Genomic DNA, 14,050 nt, shown 5'->3' with positions numbered 1-14,050 from the left:
GCCATCTGAAGAGCGAGAAGTCCAGGTGCAGAACGCCCCCCGCATTCTGCTGTTTTTCTTCCTCAACTTTTCTATCTGTTTATGTAAACATTTGCCAAAACTATGACCACAGTATATATACTATTGTGTGTCATCATTTTCCATGAAGCTGATTACTAGTTTAAAACATAGGAGAAAAGAGAATCCAAAACTGTGTCTCTAGCGTGATCCAGGTGGTGGTTTGGCTTGATTCTGTGGATACAATATCATACAAATATTCATTCAATACATTACATTACTATCTTTCTTTCAAAATAAAAAGTTTTATAGATGCTATCCATGTGAACATGATTTATTTGTTTGTTTGTTTGTTTGTTGACTTTTTGCAAATTTTCTGCAAGGAGTATGCATCACTTTTGTCATCAAAGAAAAGAAAACATTATTAACTCACAGCCCAGTGTTCAGGACTGGCATTGGTGGGATTCCTTTCCTCTGTCCCAGACTCAAACTTCAAATGTATCTGCTGGTCTCAAGGCTGATAATAAGAGGTGGGGGTGGGGGCCGTGGAATGCAAGGGCCACGCCACCTCTACCAGCCCTGGAGAAACCACTCACAGTGTGAGGGCTGTGCCATTGCCATGGCAATGCCCCCACATGGGCACACTGGCCACATGTACGTGCCCACTCGCTCAAGGCCTGCCTCTGGGAGGACCAGGAGGCGGCGGTGAGGTGCCAGGCCACAATTGCCCAGGCATCGGTTTTCCTGCCCCATGTACTTCCTTCACATTTGGGGGCATCTTTTGTACTCCTGATATCAGCAGAGGCTCAGAGGCTGAACCCTCCCTGCTAGAGAGGCCCTGGTTGAAGCCCTAAACCGCAGACCACTGGCCGTGAGCATTTCTGGGGTGCTGAGCCTCCTCGGCCGTGGGGGCTGCAGCGCAAAGCACTGGGGAACTCAAGACTGGAGAGGCTTTCATTCTTCCCAGCTTCCTCGGGTTGGACCCACCCTGAGCCAAGGACAGCTCTTTCCAATTTGGAAGTGGCGGGAGCCTCTCACGAGAGGAAGTTTTAGCTGAGAAGTTGAGCTCCCTCTGAGTAGGTCCAGAAGGAGCACTCTGCTGTTCTCAGCATGTTGGCCCAGTGGACTAGGAGTCAAAGGACTGGGTGGGAGGCCCTCTCAGACCACAAGTATTCTTGGGCCAGAGAGGAAGTGAACACAGCTCGTTACTTTGGGATCCGCACAAAGGATTCCTTCACCAGCGGGACTGCAGAGACCGAGGGAAGTCAGCAGCCTTGCTTTTCCAAATGCACACTTAAGAACAGTGTGTTCACCCGTCTTTATGGCTCTGGGTATCATTGGAAAAAAAAGAAAAAGAAAGCTACCTGTAAACTGGGATGGTAGTTCTCTGGCGGTCCAGTGGTTAAGACTCGACGCTTCCAGTGCAGGGGATGCAGGTTCGATCCCTGGCCAGGGAGCTGGGATCCCACACGCCGCTTGGTGCAGTCAAAAAACAATTTTTTTCCCCAAACGTTAAAGTTTTTGTTTTGGGGGTCTGACTGATTAACAATGTTGTGGTGGTTTCAGTTGAATGGGGAAGGGACTCAATCGTACATATGCACTGTATCCATTCTCCCCCAAAACTAGCCTCCTATGGCCAAAATATATTTAATAAATAAGCTGGGATGATGAGCAAGGCCGAAGGAACTGGGGGCCCCTGGTGGGCTGTGGAAAGCCATGGTGGGGCCCCTGGGGCCTCAGCTGGCTCCAGGGCAGGCCATGTCGGGACAGATGCTGTACAACCTGGTCTTGTGAGCCCGTGTGTGCTCAGTGACCCTCCGTGTCTCCATGTTGCAGGCCTGGCGCTGGTGCCACAGAAGCTGTGTGCCCACTACGCCTGGGATGCCAGCGTGCTACTTCAGGCCTGGCCCACCGTGGACCCGCAGTTCCTCCAGCAGCCTGAGGTCGTGCAGATGGCGGTTCTGGTGAGTGCCTCCCGAGGCCCCCTACACCTGGGGGAATCTGACACACACACACACACTCTCACACACACACACGGCCGGGTCTGGAGGTTTCTCGCCAGGCCTTGCTAGCCCACCCGACTCTCTGCCCGACCTTCCAGCCTGTCTTGCTTTGCCAGCACCTTCAGTTTTGAGGTCACCACATACCAAAATCTTGTGAGCAGAAAACTTGTGGCCCTCGAGCTTTTGAGAGCATGGAAAGAATCAACCTGTCCTGCCTTAGGTGTTCTAACTGTCTTCATTCCCATTGTGTTTCAGGCTCTCTAGGTTTCATTCAACTGCTCTTGGCTTTTGGAAAGGGTAGAGTGATAGTGAGGTGGTGGGCATGGAATTCCTCACTCTGCAAAATATATTTCAGGAAGGCTGGGGCGTTGGGGAACGTGGATCATTTTAAGTACATAGAAGTAGTCGATTATAGTGTAGAGCACGTAATTCTGCTCTAGTTTATCCTTATGCTTTTAGTTTGCTTAATCTGAGACCCATTGTGACGAGTATCTCTTCAATATGCTGATGTGGCTGAAGAGGGAAAGAAAACAAGGGGTAGACCTTTTAGTCTGAACCACACGTGGGCCAGCCGATTTACATCCCAACTCTCATCACCCTGAAAGGTAGGCATCACTGTCCTCATTGTTTTTTTTTTTTTAAGCCAAGGACACAGGCTCAGAGAGCTCATCACTTTGCCCACATTTGTTTATTCCTCAGTCATTATCCAGTTACCTCCTCTACCTTAACGCAGACTCTTGGGACCCAAACCCAAATACAACCACCCGAGTCCCTGCCCTGGTGGAGCGTAAAGCCTGGTGGAAAAGATAAATAGAGACAAAATGATTGCAAACTGTGGAACGTGCCACAAACAAGTCACCCAGAGGCTGAGGGGTGGCCGGGCCTGCCAGTCCCCTGCTGCTGCGTCTGCCAACCCTGGGCCCTGCAGGCAGGTCCACATTGGGAAGGACAGAAGCCCCCAGGAGACTGGCTCCTTGTCAGCCACTCTTTGTCCTCACCCTCTCCCCTGGCACCCAGTCCCTCAATGCCTCCTGCTCACCTGCCCACAGAGGGCGAGGAGCTGAGGCTGCCTGGCGAGGCTTCTTCCCAGAGTCCTCAAAACTAGCCTGTGCCTCAGAGAGGCGATTTCTTTAATCTGATGAACATTTCTAAGAAATAGTTCTCTTGTATACTTCTAAGGACTCATACACTTCTTGTATGCTTGTATATTCTCTTGTATACTTCCAAGCTCAGCTGAGAAAGGCCAACTTTTTTTTTTTTTTGCCACACCCTGCAGCCTGTGGGATCTTAGTTCCCTTGACCAGGGGTCAAACCAACTGCCCCTGCAGAGTCTGAACCACTGGACCACCAGGAAAGTCCCAGAAATGCCAACTTGAGACGCTGAAGTTCTAGTCTGAAAATGTCTTTCCATTTTAAATTAACCACCATGGAAAAGAAATTGAGTTTTGATAATTGGTAAAATAATCTTAGATGTTCATTGAAATAAAAATTCAAGATTTAAAATGCATAGGGCTCCCTGCAAGCACACCCAGCTCAACAACCTCGGGGTCGGGGTGTCGAGGCCTGCTGGCCTGTCTCCGCGTGATCTCACTGAGTGCCAAGGCCAGAAATAGAAGCTGCAGCACAGACCGTGTGACCCAGCGCAACTCAGTTCAGCCGCGCCCCTGTGCTCTGAGCCCAGAGGCACCGCCTCATGTCCGTGGAGCCTGGCACCAGGAGCAACGGTCTGGGGAGGCACACACGTTGTCATGCACACTGACAATTTGTGTAGCCTCCAGGTTAAGACATAAGAGCTTGGGACTTGGACCACCTCACTTTGCAAAATGCTTCATCTCTCTAAGCCTCAGTTTCCTCGGTTAGAAAATGGGAGGCAAATCCAGGGTCTGCCTCACCTGATTATGCCAAGAATTGAATGGAGCATGCCAGCAGTGCTTAACCTGCTTCTAGAGGCACTAATGACAAAACCCACTAACACGCAGTGAGCATCGACTAAGAAGCCGGCTCTGCCCTTAGAACTTTCCAGATACTAACTCATTGATCCTGCACAGCAGCCCAGCAGCCTGCTGTTCTCCCCATTTCACAGACGAGGCCCCGTCTCACGAGGAGGAAACAGTGGCAGCACAGGGCTTGGTCCCTTGGGGGGCTTGGTAGCTCGCTTGGTAGATGGTAACCGCTGCTGGCATAGGCGTCGCTGCCTCTGGCAGCTGGGGCGTTGGGGAACGTGTCCTGAGGAAGAGGACGTGACCTTGGCTTTGAAAAAGGAGCAGCTTTTCCCTGGTGGAGGGAAGGGGCCACAGCGGGGGAAGCCCTCCCTGGACCGGGAGCCGAGGAGGGGCTGGAGAGAGGCAGGGCCACTCTCAAGAGAGGGCTGGACTGCATCTGAGCAGCTGGGGGCTGGCAGGGAAGAGGGGCTCCGGGGGTCATCCCATCTCCAGCGCTGGCTGCAGTGGGGACCTGGTCTGTGGCTTCACATTCCTGTCCCTCAGCTCGGCCCTCTGAGAATCGGGGATGGAATGGCAGTGACCTACCTCACGGGCCTGTGACGGGGATAGACAGGGTCTCTCAGGTGGCTTGTGGAGCGCGGTGCCTGGCACAGAGACAGAGAGAGAGCTCAGACAACAAGTGTCTTTATTGTCATGAGCCACTGTGGGGCTCCTGTCAGTGAGCAGTGGATGGGGCGCTTAGGGGTAGGGGGACAGCACTCGCGGCCAGGGGTCCACCAGGTAGCTGTTGGAAAAGTCCTAGAGAACAACACAGAGGCCTGGACCCAGGCCGAGTGGTGAAGTGGAGGTGGCAAGACCAAAGGGCTGAAGCTAGCAAGGCCACCAGCTAGGGACCTGGAGACCTTCCTAAAGGCAAGCAGCCACTGTTTGAGGTGATGTCGTCTTTGTCTCCCATCCCGTCGTCTAGGTGGTGTGAGTAGTAAAGAACCCGCCTCCCATCCCGTCCTCTAGGTGGCGCTAGTGGTAAAGAACCCTCCTGCCAATGCAGGCGATGGAAGAGACGCGGGTTCCATCCAAGTCAGGAAGAACCTCTTAGTCCATGGGGTCGCAGAATCGGACACAACTGAAGTGTCTTAGCACACACAGCCCAGCACAGCAATCTAGGCCAATACAGCCTCTAAAAATGCCACTAAGTTCTATAGAAATCTGAAAAGATAAATGGGTGACTGTGGGATCCTGGATAATATGCTTTGGTTGCAACTTCAGAAGTACTTCCCGGTAATTTTTCATAATACAGTGACTTTATTTTCCAAGTTAAAAACTGGAGCATTCAGGAAAGAAACGTAAGCATTCTGACAGGAGCTGCTGGGACAGAGGAAGCTGTTCAGAAGCCATCTGGATCACATGTCACTTTCCTTAGCAACAATATCAGTTCATATTTGATGTGAAATTTAACCTTCACATCAAATCATTGAACCAACATTCAGTGAATAATGCCACTGGTGTCTAGAACTGTTCAGTTCAGTCACTCAGTCATGTCCAACTCTTTGCGACCCCATGGACTACAGCATACCAGGCTTCCCTGTCCATCACCAACTCCCAGAGCCTACTCAAAACTCATGTCCATTGCGTCAGTGATGCCATCCAACCATTTCATCCTCTGTTGTCCCCTTCTCCTACTGCCTTCAATCTAGCCCAGCATCAGCGTCTTTTCCAGTGAGTCAGTTTTTTGCTCAGGTGGCCAAAGTATTGTAGCTTCAGCATCAGTCCTGCCAATGAATATTCAGGACGGATTTCCTTTAGAATGGACTGGTTGGATCTCTTTGCAGTCCAAGGGACTCTCAAGAGTCTTCTCCAACACCACAGTTCAAAAGCATCAATTCTTTGGCACTCAGCTTTCTTTAGAGTCCAACTCTCACATCCATATATGACCACTGGAGAAACCTTAGCTTTGACTAGACGGACCTTTGTTAGTAAAGTAATGTCTCTGCTTTTCAATATGCTGTCTAGGTTTGTCATAGCTTTTCTTCCAAGGAGCAAGCATCTTTTAATTTCGTGGCTGCAGTCACCATCTGCAGTGATTTTGGAGCCAAAAAATATAAAGTCTGTCACTGTTTCCACTGTTTCCCCATCTATTTGCCATGAAGTGATGGGACCAGATGCCATGATCTTAGTTTTCTGAATGTTGAGTTTTAAGCCAACTTTTTCACTCTCCTCTTTCACTTTCATCAAGAGGCTCTTTAGTTCTTCTTCATTTTCTGCCATAGAGTGGTATTATCCGTTATTGATATTTCTCCCGGCCATCTTGATTCCAGCTTGTGCTTCATCCAGCCCAGCATTTCTCATGATGTACTCTGCATAAAGTTAAATAAGCAGGGTGACAATATACAGCCTTGACATACTCCTTTTCCTATTTGGAACCAGTCTGTTGTTCCATGTCCAGTTCTAACTGTTGCTTCTTGACCTGCATACAGATTTTTCAGGAGGCATGTCAGGTGGTCTGGTATTCCCATCTCTTTCAGAATTTTCCACAGTTTGTGGTGATCCACACAGTCAAAGGTTTTGGCGTAGTCAATAGAGCAAAAGTAGATGTTTTTCTGGCACCCTCTTGCTTTTTCGATGATCCAGCGGATGTTGGCAATTTGATCTCTGGTTCCTCTGCCTTTTCTAAATCCAGCTTGAACATCTGGAACTGTACCGGCCCATTTTAGGGTGGTATGAATCCTGTTTCCAGGTTGTCACACGTGAGCGCCCCTTTCTGGAGCCAGTCATCAGGAAGGAAGGTTGCCCACGTTCCGCAGAAATTAATTAGTCCACATGAAACACCCTATAGCCGGATCTGAACTCGATGTGATCTTCCGGAACACAATTATCCCTCTCCTCCTGAATACAGCCTAAACCATCTCATGCTGAGAGTTTTTGACATAATTCCCACCAAAGTGTGATGGGGGCAGTATTCAGGAAACACGGGGTGGCGCCCCTGCCCTCTCTGCGGTATTCAGGCATTAATCCCACCCATCTCACTGCACTTCACTCTTCTGGGTAGCTGGGTGCCACCTTTTCTTTCTCTCCTCCCACACCCTCTCCCCACACAGAGACACCAACACCCTTTAGGGGCAGTGAGTGTCAGGCTGCCTACACCCCCAGGCTTTCCTCATGGGTTGTCTCTCTTCGCCTTCTCAGATCAACAACAAAGCCTGCGGCAAAGTCCCCGTGCCTCAGAATGTCGCCCAGGACCAGGACAAAGTCCACGAACTGGTTCTCCAGAGCGAGTTGGGTGTCAGGCTCTTACAGGGGCGAAGCATCAAGAAGGCCTTCCTCTCTCCGCGCACCGCCCTCATCAACTTCCTGGTGCAGGAGTGACTACAGGCCCGCTGTGGCCCCTCCTCCAGGTCTGGGGCGAAGGAAGGAGTCTGGGGCCCCGGCTCAGGGAAAAGCCCAGTGTCTTGAATGTCTGCCTTGGCAATCTGACGGCTGGCATCCGCAGGGCACTCTGCAGTGTGATCTGGTGCTGGGGTGAGGGCGGGTAGGGGCAGAGGAGAAATATGAGTGAAGTGGGGTGAGGAGCACGTACCTCCGCCATTGCAGGTGAGGGGAGCATCTAGCCCCACGTGAAGCCCCCAGAGATTTGGCCGGGTGGGAGCAGGAAGGTGAAAAGAGAAGCAGATAAGTGTGAACGTGAAGCTTCTCTAGCAGCCTGGGCGCCTCTGGACCCCAGAAACTGCACTGCCTTCAGCGGGTCTGAGGAGCGTGAGGCTACACCGAGGATGTCGGGGGGCTCAGGAGCAGCTCGAGCAGTCACTGTTGATCGATGATGGAGCCTCAGCCTCACGGCAGAGGGTCTCCTGCCTGCAGGCTGGACCCAGATATCCACGTGCGGCATGGACACTGGCGTCTTCAGAAGTCGCCTGGAGGAATTCCCTGGCCATCTGGTGGTTTGGACTTTCACTGCTCTGGACCCCGGTTCTATCCCTAGTCGGGAAACTAAGATCCTGCATGGCTGGCACAGCCAAAAAGAAGACGAAGAGGAAATCCCTGGGAATCAAGAGGCAAGCAGGGCTAGTCTGGCGGCCTGCACCCCGGCTCCTCAGCCCTGCCTGGCTGGCTGTTTCCACCCAGGCTCAGCTGGACCCACCTGCCCGGCCTGCTCTGATGCCGATCTTCAGGCCCTCGGGCGAAGCACTGCTTGGCACTGAATGGGGAGCAGCCCCTCCCGACTGCCCCCTCAGGGTGTCACGTTTTCTGGGAAGTGAAGTGGAACCAAGCTGCTTCCAGCCTGGCCGGAACCCATCTCAGAGCCCACCACAGCTAACAGGGCGTCTGCTCATGTGCGCCCCAGATGGCAGTGCCGCCCTGGGTGTGGCCCCCCAGAGCCTGTTGTCAGGAAGAACGAGCCCACCGCCGGTGGGGGTGGGGGGCTGGTGCCATCCGGGTGTTGCCTCCTGTGCTCCAGCCACAGCAGCTGGCTGCCAGGAAGACCCCCGTGTGATGTATGTTAGGGTGATCCTGGGTTTTGGTGAAGTCAGAGGTTAGGTGCTCTTAACAGAACTGGCCTCAATCCACTGAGTACTGTTTAATATGTGGAGGGGAGGAGAATCCAGACATGTTGTGATGCTGAAAATCTGTGTTTGTTCCCTGACGCCTTTTTCTGAAGTTGGCTCAAATGTGGTCCCCTGCAGTTCAGCAGTTAACAGATGACTTTTCTTTTAATGGAATAAAATGTTTGTCATGTATGACTTCGGGACAAATGTGTGATCCTGGAATAGTCACCATATTCCAATTCTAGGAGTTAAGCAGGAACACACTGAGTTATTCTGTTATTCTCTGAAGCACTGGCTATGTGCCTGACTCCATGTGGACTGTTATAAAGTGGGATGCATGGGAAACTTACCAACCATGGTAGACAGTACTGACTCAGAAACAGCAGCTAAGTCACTTGGCTCAAGCTTAATACTCTGCCTGGTCCCCATGCCCAGAAATCCTGGTATAACTGATCTCAAGTGCACTTGGGCATCAGGGATCTTATTAATAGAATCTCCACACTTGACTGATTGTTGATTGTTAGTTGTTCAGTCGTGTCCAACTCTTTGCGACCCCTTGGACCATAGCCCGCCAGGCTCTTCTGCCCATGGAATTCTCTGGGCAAGAGTACTGGAGTGAGTAGCCATTCCCTTCTCCAGGGGATCTTCCTAACCCAGGAACTTGGGTCTCCTGAATTGCAGGCAGATTCTTTACAGTCTGAGCTGCAAGGGGAGCCGACACAGGTGTTCCACAGGTGATTCTAATGGCCAGCTAAGTTTGAGAACCACTGGATTAATTGATTCATTTGAGCCTTAATGTCTAACTAGTCCTTTCTCTCCCTGACCTTCAGCTTAACTGGGATGAATTTGGTCCAGGACCAAAGCACAGCGAAGCAAATTCAGGAAGGACTTGGACTGGAAGGGAAGGCAGGGGCCAGAACTCTGGAGCAGGTATTTAAGATGTTCCCAGAGCTGGCCTGAGTGGACCAAATCCTGTGGCATGTCCCAGCAAACACAGGTTCACTACAAGCAAACATGAGGACCTACCTTTGGTTCAAGGAGGGGAGTGAGCGCATTTGCCTCATTGTCTTGCTTACTCCTAAAGTAAGCTAAGTGATCTTGAGTCTGTCAGTAAGCTGAGGGCAGGGACCCCTTTATTAGCACATAATCTGGCTAGAATAGTGGCTGAGTGAAGCTTCAAGACCACTGGACTAAACAGCATGGCTTCCAAGAACTTCTTCTCCAAGAGGAGAACAAAGTTTTGAAAACAAATGAGCTCGTTGGTATCACTGAGCTAGTTGGTGTAATGGAACAATTGAACAGAAGAACCTGATCGCTGGGGTGGGGAATGATCTCAGTCCTTTATTAACTGCCTTGATTAGGTCAAAACCTGGACTGAACAAGTTCCCTTGCATTATGTCATTTAATTTCCACTAAAACCCTAGAGGGAAAGAATGTGTCTGTCATAAATATGAAGAAACCCAGGTTCTGAGTTCAGTGATTTGCTCAGTTTGCACAGCTAATAAGTAGAAGCTTTTTGTTGTTGCTGTTGTTAAGTCACCAAGTCATGTCCAGCTCTTTTGCAACCCGGTGGAGTGTAGCCTGCCAGGCTCCTCTGTCCATGGGATTTTCCAGGCAAGAATACTGGAGTGGGTTGCCATTTCCTTCTCCAGGGCATCTTCCCAACCTTGGGATCGAACCCGAGTCTCTTGCATCTCCTGCATCAGCACGTGGATTCTTTACCACGGCCCCACAGTAAGTGGAAGAACCAAATCCAAACCCCGGTCCTCTGGCCTGCAAATCGCCTTGTGCCACGCACCATGTCTACCAGTCCCCTCACCTTATTGCCCGTCTTGCTGGAAGTACTAGACTGATGTTGGCTGGAAGCTTGGGGCTCTCTAGGGACGCCTCGTGACTGCATGGAGTGGCCATTGTTCTTGTTGCCTCTGTGCTGCCTTGGCTTAGGGTTCCCTGATTGATGGCCTGAGACTTCTGGGGGCAGATGGCCTGGTGATGTGAGGCCACATGAAGAAGTCTATCAGAGATCCTCGCAAGCCGCTCATGGCCCTTGGCAGGCCAGTGCTCAGACGGGATAGACTCCAAACCTAAAGCTGAGCATCTGAAGTTGGCTTCGGTTTTCATCTCTAGGTGGTTTGATTCCAGATCTGAGCCCAGGTTGGAATTAGGAGGCTGCTAGTGCACACAGCCATGCACCTGGGCTGATGACATTCCTGCTGCGCCACCACTCAGGCCAGAGGGCTTGGTTCCTGCACCTGCTGCCCCGGCCTCCACCACCTGCTGCCCTCTTGGTCTTTCTCCTCCCAGGAGGGAAGGGAAGGAGGCAGACAAGCCTCCAGGGTCATTGTGTGCACCAAGCACCATGCAGAGGGTTTTGCTGCTGCTCTTCAAGCCTCACAGCAATGCTGCAAAGTGAGAATCATGGCCCACAGTCTTTAAGGAAGGAAACCGAAGCCTAGCAAAGTACAGCGAGTTACCTACGTCCCGCCGCTGGTAACCGCTCGAGCCAGGATTCAGCCCCCGTTCTGCCTTCCTGTTCACGGCTCATGCTTTCTCCAACCTGCCTTCCAGGAGGGAAGAAGTGGGGTGTCTTGGGAGGAAATACAGCTTGTTCTTTCTGTCCCAGGAATTCTAAACTGGAGCTCTGGTGTGTGTATGCGGCCCTGCAGAATGCTGCCCGACACTCCTGACTCACCTCACCACAGGCGCTCCTTGAAGCAGGCTGGGCTTTTGTACCCCAGATCCGTCCATCACTGGCTGTGGGCCAGCCCAGAGTGGAGGGAGGTAGTTAATAACTTTCTGGGCATCTTGGGATGGAGGGACTCCCACTGGCTCAGGGTAGGTTTCCGGAGAGGAGCACAGCCGAGCCGTCGGCAACCAGCATGTGTGGGAGCTGGGGCTAGGCGCCCCTGCCCGTGAGGGGGACTGGGGGAGCGCTCAAGGTGACCACCACTAGGAGAGAGGGTGCGAGTCCAAGCTTGAGAAGCAGGCGGCCTGGGGGGCAAGGAAAGGCTCCAGACAGACGCCGAGTCACAAGAGACGCGGATGAGCGCAGGATGGGGTGAGGATAAGCCGAGCTACCTCGGGGCTGCCCTGGTACCCTGGGCTGGGGGGCTCCGGGCAGCGCCACTGCATTAGAGACAGTGATGAAGTGAAACCGGAAGCCGTCATCCCCCTTCTGCAGATGACAAGACCATGACTCACCCAGGCCGAGGCTTGCTCGAGGCCCGACAGTGAGTGATGGGAGTATTTCCAACCCCATTCTGTGTTCATTCCACTCAGGGGTACCCCTGGAAAAGCCCGGTGGTACCACCAGACAGAATTCAGCTCTGAAAGTAAATGCTCTTAACTGTGGATGACATCAGGGTAGACCAAATGAGAAGAGTCTGCACCCCCTACCCCCGCCATTTCTCCCTCTGAGACGAGCAAGGAGAAAACATCTGTTTCGTGGGCTGATCCCTGTCTGGCTTTTCAGAGGGTGGGTGGCCAGAAACTCTCCTCCAAGCGGATGAGTCTGGAGATCGGAATCCGGGGTGGCCAGCCGTGAACAAGAGGGAATCCCCAGAGTGGGTGGGTGAGCAGTGCTGGCAGGGAGTGGGCGGCGGGGAACAGCTGGGGAAAGACCGTCCTGTGGGCAGAGGCCCCGGATCCAAGGGTGGGGCCAGCGATCGTCCAGAATGGGTGACCTCACGCCAGGTCTCCATCACGTCTGCCCACGTGACGGAGGGGAGGCAGGGGTAACAAGCCCCTGGGGGAAGGTGGCGGCCAGGCCTGCCCGAGTCAGGCGCCTGGAATCCGACACTCATGATTCACCTCCGTGCGCCTCCAGCTCTGCTCTTGGATTCCAGGTCTTGTCTGGCCTCTGAAAGAGCCAGCCTGTGTGGAACACCCCACTGGGTGTGCCTGAGATGCCCTTGTACCAGCAGCAGTAAGAACATTTGCCGCTTTCTGAAGGCTAGCTGTGTGCTCGGCCCTGTTCTGGGAGCCTTACCACAGAAGAGGCTGGCAGAGCCGTGAGTCCGACCCTGCTCCGCTGCACCGCTTCCCACAGGCCTTGATACAGACCAGCCCTGAACCTCCTGGGTTTGCCAACACAGCCTTGATTTCTGACTCTCTCTCTAGTTGTCAAGAACCTGCCAAGCCCACACTCACTGATCCCAGGACATTTGGGCGAGCACCTCCCTGGTGCCCAGGGACAGATCTCGGCTTTCTCTCTGAGCCCGGGCCTGAGCTCTCCCAGGGACCCATCACCTTTAATAGTTATGGATTTATTTGGCCATGTCAGGTCTTGGCTGCGATACACAGGATCTTCATTGTGATGCTTGGGCTTGGTTGTCCTGCAGCATGTCTTAGTCTTAGGGTCTGATGCAGGGTCTTAGTTCCCTGACCAGGGATCAAACCAGCATCCCTTGCATTGAAAGGCAGATTCTTAACGACTGGACCACCAGGGAAGTCCTGAGCCATCACCTTTGAGCCCCATCAGTGGAACCTCGAAGTCAGGGGGTCAACTTGGCTCCACTCTGGATACCAGGAGGAAAATCCCACGGACAGGAGCAGGGGAGACCTGGCCTGGGCCCGTGGGCATGGGGAGAGCTGCCTGGCCTCGCAGCATCCCAAAACACCCTTCCCCAGACTATCCTTTCCTCCCACCACAGAAGGCCTCCTCTGGGATCGCTGAGGGCTGGTTGGCCCCAGCCCCACCCGGAGGTGGACTTGCCTGCCACACCCGCTGGACCTGCATGCTCATGGGCTCCCCTCAGGACTGGGAGGAGAACCAGGCCTGGGCAGGAATCCTCTTCCTGAGACCCTGTGAGGGGAGGGGTCAGTGTTGAGTGGATAGAGTGGATACTCTGGGGTCAGCTGGGGAGGCAGGGCCACCCCAAAGGTGACACCATTCTCTGAGCCTGGAATGTCATTCATCAGGGAAAAGGCACGTCCTTCCCTTCTTGAGAAACAGAGCCAGGCCGGGCCGGTGGGTCTTTGCGAGGTGGGTGCCCGAGGGGTATCTGTCTGTGGGCAGGACACAGAGCAGCCACCGCGAGGAAGTAGGCTGAAAAGCCAGACGTCATCGAGCGTCTCCATTCTCAGTTATCACTTTGCCTGTTAGTTGTCAGATAACACGTTAGCTTGCTAGTACTAGAAATTTAGTTTTGATTAATAATTAACGTTAATGGATTTTTATTATGGTCTGGAAGTTTGTGTCCCCTGAAATGCATATGTTGAGACTGTACTTCCAAAGGTAACGGTACCTAGCAGGTGGGGCTTTGGAGGTGCCTGGGTGAGGTCATGAGGGTGCGGGCCTTGTGGGTGGGATTAGAGTCACAGAAGAGCTTGCTTCCTCCCTGCATCCTGCCACATGAAGACATAAGTCAGCAGTCTTCAGCCCGAAGAGGGTTCTCGACAGAACTCCAGCAAGCTGGCACCCTGATGTCAGGCTTCAGCCTCCAGAACTGTGAGGAATACGTTTCTGTCATTTATCAGCCCTGCAGTCTATGGTACTTTGTTATAGCAGCAAGAGTTTAAACAATTACTAACATCTTTTCATTTTTTTCATATGTTCTCAGTTGTG

The 14,050-nt window shown here is 52.5% G+C and overlaps 1 protein-coding gene across 1 annotated transcript in view; it reads left to right on the top strand.

Moving 5' to 3' along the window:
- Positions 1 to 8,615, top strand: part of LARS2 (leucyl-tRNA synthetase 2, mitochondrial) — a 142,533-nt gene extending 133,918 nt beyond the window's left edge. Inside the window, exons 19-20 of the mRNA XM_068982310.1 lie at positions 1,834 to 1,961; positions 7,127 to 8,615. Of these exons, the coding sequence (XP_068838411.1) occupies positions 1,834 to 1,961; positions 7,127 to 7,306 (308 nt within the window). The 3' untranslated portion in view covers positions 7,307 to 8,615. The remainder of the gene's footprint in view (positions 1 to 1,833; positions 1,962 to 7,126) is intronic.
- Positions 8,616 to 14,050: the final 5,435 nt, after the last annotated feature.

The sequence above is a fragment of the Capricornis sumatraensis genome, chromosome 10 (genome assembly GCF_032405125.1).
Source record: "Capricornis sumatraensis isolate serow.1 chromosome 10, serow.2, whole genome shotgun sequence".
Lineage (NCBI taxonomy): Eukaryota > Metazoa > Chordata > Mammalia > Artiodactyla > Bovidae > Capricornis > Capricornis sumatraensis.
The sequence above is the reverse complement of the archived record's forward strand: the minus strand, read 5'-3'. Positions and strand labels throughout refer to the sequence as shown.